General features: G+C 50.5%; 1 protein-coding gene across 1 annotated transcript; it reads right to left on the bottom strand.

Moving 5' to 3' along the window:
- Nucleotides 1–548: 548 nt before the first annotated feature.
- On the bottom strand, nt 549–4,274 carry MT4 (metallothionein 4). Its single transcript, XM_024349584.2, has 3 exons — nt 4,188–4,274; nt 1,656–1,721; nt 549–705 (listed from the first exon to the last, which is right to left on the bottom strand). The coding sequence occupies exons 1-3, from the start codon at nt 4,216–4,218 to the stop codon at nt 614–616; spliced, it is 189 nt and encodes a 62-aa protein (XP_024205352.1). The 5' UTR covers nt 4,219–4,274; the 3' UTR covers nt 549–613.
- Nucleotides 4,275–5,219: the final 945 nt, after the last annotated feature.

The following is a 5,219-nucleotide window of genomic DNA, read 5'->3' as shown; positions in this document are numbered from 1 at the left end:
AAGCAATGGTGGGGAATTGGGGAGGTGAGGCAAGGAAGGAGGCCACCGTAAGTTACATTAATGAGCAGGTTACTGCTGTGAGCTTTTGAAGCTCAGTGCTTCTAGAGACTTCTGGGAGACAGCATAGAATGAGTCTCAGAGTTGTTCCTTTTGAGGGGTAAAGATGCTGGGATATTTACCCACCGACCTACAGTTGTCATTGGCTAAGGGCTGTTCCCAGTGACTTTAGCTCCTCCGTACTCCTGGCCTGCCCTGTGCATGGGTCAAGCAAGCTTGTGCAGGAGGAGAAAGCCCCCAGGCAGAGTCATAGGACCTTGCAGTAGGCAGCCACCTGTCACAGGTACATGTGGGTGGTGGTTACAGGATCTGCAACAGAAGCAGCACCTTTTGGTCCTGCTGGGTTAGGGTAAAACAATGCTCTGAGCCACCAGGCAACCAAGAGTGAAAACTTTATTGCCCCAAGTACTTTACATGAATGTGACCAACACCACATTTGGGCAAATATATAAAAAGCACAACCTATTGTACAATTATTCCACCTTCTCGATTCATGCACTGTACAGACACTTCCCAGGTTTCTCTCCTTGGAAGGGGTGGGCACGATGGATGGGTTTCATGGGCAGCAGCTGCACTTGTCTGAGCCTCCTTTGCAGATGCAGCCCCGGGCACATTTGGCACAGCCCGGAGGGCAGCAGGGACAGCAGCCTGAAAGAGTCAGGAGATGCGCAGATCCACTGTGGGTCAACACTTCCATCTCACCACTGCCCCTCCCACTACTTAGAGGAAGTAGGAAAAGAGGGGTGTGTGCATGAGGTTTCAAGCCACATTAGCAAAAACGCTGGGATAGGAGGTTGAGGGATGTTAGAACTGGAAGGGATCCCAGGGACCATCTAGAGTCCATCAGAAGCCCACAGAAGGGAGGGGGTTTGCCAAGGTCATGAGACAGTGGCAAAAGCAAGACTAGAACCTAGGGCTCATGACTCCAGGCCAGTGCTCTATCCCTGTTACCACTGGGCAGGACAGAACTTCCCCTCAGTCCTCTTCCTGCTCCAAACACTGTGGATGCCCTCATCCCTGGGTAGAGACCTGCCATAGGTCTCTACATGGTTCTCATTTCAGATCTCTCCCAGATGGGTAAAAGGCATCTAGACCCCCTCCCCACAAGCCCCAATCCACCATGGCTGGAGGATTGAGGGTGGGGATGGGATCTTTCTTTCTTTCTTTCTTTCTTTCTTTCTTTCTTTCTTTCTTTCTTTCTTTCTTTCTCTCTCTCTCTCTCTCTCTCTTCCTTCCTTCCTTCCTTCCTTCCTTTTCTTTTTTGACTGAGTTTCACTCTTGTCACCAAGGCTGGAGTGCAATGGTGTGATCTCTGCTCACTGCAACCTCTGCCTCCTGGGTTCAAGCAATTCTCCTGCCTCAGCCTCCTGAGTAGCTGGGATTACAGGTGCCCACCACCATGCCCAGCTAATTATTGTATTTTTAGTAGAGATGGGGTTTCACCATGTTGGCCAGGCTGGTCTTGAACTCCTGACCTCAGGTAATCCAACCGCCTCGGCCTCCCAAAGTGCTGGGATTACAGACGTGAGCCACTGCACCTGGCCTGGATTGGACTTTTCTAACTCCCAGCCCATGGTGCCCCCAGTCACCATACTCACTCTTCCGACATGTTTTACAGTTGCAGGTTGTGCATTTGCAGTTGTCTCCACACATGCAGATTCCTCCTAGAAGACAGGACAGAGCCACCACAAACGTGAGGATGGAGATGGAGTGGGGAACATAAGGCATGATGCCGACTGTCAGAGTGGAAAGGCTCCTGGGCTGTCCTTGGGGACTGGCTGGACAAGAGGGTGACAAGGCTGCTGAGCATCAACCCAGTGTCAAGGACTCTGCAATAGTCCACAGTCACAGGCCATGGATGGGAACTGGCATGGCTGCATCAATCATGCCTGGGATAACTGTGAAAATGCAGATTCCTGGGACCAACCCTTGAGATGTTCTGATTCATAAGTCTTGGTGGGGAAATGGAGTCCATATTTTTGAAAAGCAACCCAAATAATTCTTATGTACAATGAGAACCAACAGACGAGGCCAGCGTTTCCAAGCCCAAGGTTCCTCTAAGAACTATCAAAGCCTTTCACACCCTCTTGGCTAGGCACAGTGGCTCACGTCTGTAATCCCAGCACTTTGGGAGGCCAAGACAGGTGAATCACATGAGGCCTGGAGTTTGAGATCAGCTTGGCCAACATGGAGAAACCCAATCTCTACGAGAAAAAAAAAAATTAGCCAGGCGTGGTGGCACACACCTGTAATCTCAGCTACTAGGGAGGCTGAGACACGAGAATCTCTTGAACTTGGGAGATGGAGGTGGCAGTGAGCCGAGATCACACCTCTGCACTCCAGCCTGGGTGATGGAGTGAGACTCTGTCTTAAAACAAACAAACAAACAAACAAACAAAAACCCCTTTCACACCCGTGTCACCTTCACAAGTCAAGATGAAAACTGTGAATGGTTTAAGAAAGGTCAAGGAACGTCAGTGAACTCAAAACAAGAGCCACAGAGCCACACCTTGTTTTGTTTGTTTCTTCCTTTCCTTTCTTCCTTCCTTCCTCTCTCCCTCATTACTTTCTTTCTTTCTTTCTTTTCTTTCTTTTCTTTTTCTCTTTCTCCTTGTCTTTCTCTCTCTTTTGTCTTTCTCTCTCTCTCTCTCCCCCTTTCTCCCTTTCTCTTTCTCTCTTTCTCTCTCTCTCTCTCCCTTTCTCCCTTTCTCTCTTTCTCTCCTTGTTTCTTTCCTTCTTTCCTTCCATTCTTTCTTCCTTTCTTTTGACAGGGTCTTGCCCTGTCACCCAGGCTGGAGCGCCATGGTGGGAACACAGCTCACTGTAGCCTCAAGCTCTTGCCTCAGCTTCCTGAGTAGCTGGGACCACAGGCACGCACCACCACACCTGGCTAATTGTTTAAAGTTTTTGTAGAAACAGGGCCTTGTTATATTGCCCAGGCTGGTCTCAAATTCCTTGGGCATAAGTGATCATCCTGCCTTGGGCTCCCCAAGTGCCAGGATTACAGATGGGAGCCACCACCTTGTTTTTATATCATAATGATCATCTACACTTAAAAAAATTATCCCATTTTTCATTTTGAGTTTCAAAATGCTGGAAGCTTCTGCCTCTTTTGCAAGTTTTTCGTACAGAGACATCCTGTTAAGGACAAGGGAGTCTTGTGAGACTTCGTTTTCTTTCTTTCTTTTTCTTTTCTTCTTTTTTTTTTTTTTTTTTTTTTTTTTTTGAGAAAGGGTCTTGCTCTATTACCTAGGCTGGAGTGCAGTGGTGCATTCCTAGTTTGCTGCAGCCTCGAACTCCTGGGCTCAAGTGATCCTCCCATCTCAGCGTCCTGAGTAGCTGGGACTAAGGTGCACCCTACTACGCCCAGCTAAGTTTAAAAAAAATTTGTAGACATGGAGTCTCGCTATGTTGCCCAGGCTGGTATTGAACTCCTGGCCTCAAGTGATTCTCCTGCCTCAGCCTCAAAGTGCTGGGATTACAGTTGTGAGCCACACCACCCAGACTTGTGAGACTTCTTCATACCATTTCCATGATTGTAAAAGCCCAGGATGGCTTTGAACCCTGATTTCTCTCCTTCTGGCTAACATGCTCCGTGGAATTAAGCAGTTTCAGAGACTCAAGAGTCCACATAAGTTAGGGGAGTCCACAACTCCCCTGACATCTGCAGGTGCTTAATGGTTTTAGCACTTTCATAGCAGCTCTGGGATGTGGTTGGCTGGGAATAAGGAACCTCAGTCTACAGATGAGGAAACGGAGGACCAGAAAGAATAAGCGCCAGGGAGGGGATGGCAGCAATGGACCCAAACCAGGTTGCCAGGTTCTGGATTAGAGCTCTTCTCCTCACCCTGGTGACTGCCCTTAGGGGCCAACGCTAGAAAGACCAAAGTTTGCAGGTCCCCCTCTCAGCCATTCCCTGAGCTAGGATATCGATTCTAGAAAATCAGGCTGGGAGCCAACAGAGAGTGGGAGCTGCCCCACAGGTGGCCAGTCCACCTGTCGGCTCCCAGGACGAACCCCATTGGTGGCTCCTAATTAGAGGGAAGAGAAGTTTTCATCAGGGACCTGCAGGCTCCCTGTAGGAAGCTGGTCCAAGGTTCCCAGACCCCAAGGAGGGCTTCTTTACTCACCAGACATGCAGACACATTCCCTGGGGTCCATGGTCCAGGTGTCCGAAAGGCTCCAGTGCTGTCACGGCTGGGGAAGGGAGGCTGAGTGAGCAGCAGCCAGAGGCTCCCCATTTATAGCCATGTGGGTGTAGTCTGCAGCTCACCCCACCTCTCCCTGGGGCCAGACGCCCTGCACCCGGCCCAGCCAGACGCCTTGGGCTGGGAGTTGGGAAGAGCAGGCGGAGGAGGGCAGAGGAGAGGCCGAGCAGTACGGTCATTTGGGTGGCTTTTCACCAGGGGTGCAGGTGGCTGCACCCACCTCACCTGCCTGCCTGGCAAGGTTTCAGGGAACCAGGCTCAGGCTGAAATGCACACATGGAGCTCAGGTTGGCAGCTACGTCCACCCTGTCCCCAAGTCCTATGCATTCTATTATCTGCCATTTCTGTTCCCTCCTTCACAGGGGCTCCTCCTGCCTCGGCTCGGGGCCTCATCCTATCTCCCTGGTTGACTGTAAAAGCCCTTACTATGGGCAGGCAGGGGCCTCTATCCTTGGCCCTGAGATTTAGAAGTTCCCACCAAGAACTTCTACTGACCGCACCCTCCCCATGAGTGAGAGGGTGGAAAATCAGGGAGTTGTGCCCATCCAGAGCATGCAACCTTTCCTTCTAGACCACACACAAAGCAGAAGCAGCAAGAGGGGACTTGGAAGAGATTTAACCACCTCTTCATCTCCATTATAACCCCAATCTTTGGTATGGGCAGCTGACTACTTTTCAGTTTGTTTGTTTGTTTTGAGTTGGAGTTGCATTCTGTTGCCCAGGCTAGAGTGCAGTGGCACGATCTCGGCTCACTGCAACCTCTACCTCCCGGGTTCAAAGGATCCTCCTACCTCAGCCTCCTGAATAGCTGAAACCACAGGCACAAGCCCCCACACCTGGCTAATTTTTTTGTGTATTAGAGATGGGGTTCTGCCATGTTGCCCAGCCTGGTCTTGAACTCCTGAGCTCAAGTGATCTGCCCACCTCGGCCTTCCAAAGTGCTGGGATTACAGG

This window comes from Pan troglodytes, chromosome 18 (genome assembly GCF_028858775.2).
Source record: "Pan troglodytes isolate AG18354 chromosome 18, NHGRI_mPanTro3-v2.0_pri, whole genome shotgun sequence".
Lineage (NCBI taxonomy): Eukaryota > Metazoa > Chordata > Mammalia > Primates > Hominidae > Pan > Pan troglodytes.
Note: the sequence above shows the minus strand (reverse complement) of the source record. Positions and strands in the feature narration are given on the sequence as shown.

Coding starts and splice junctions, on each gene's coding strand:
- MT4 (XM_024349584.2), bottom strand. CDS start 4,218: ATGGACCCCAGGGAATGTGTCTGCATGTCTG. Junction 1,722..4,187: donor GGAATGTGTCTGCATGTCTG/GTGAGTAAAGAA, acceptor CCTGTCTTCTAG/GAGGAATCTGCATGTGTGGA. Junction 706..1,655: donor CTGTAAAACATGTCGGAAGA/GTGAGTATGGTG, acceptor TGACTCTTTCAG/GCTGCTGTCCCTGCTGCCCT.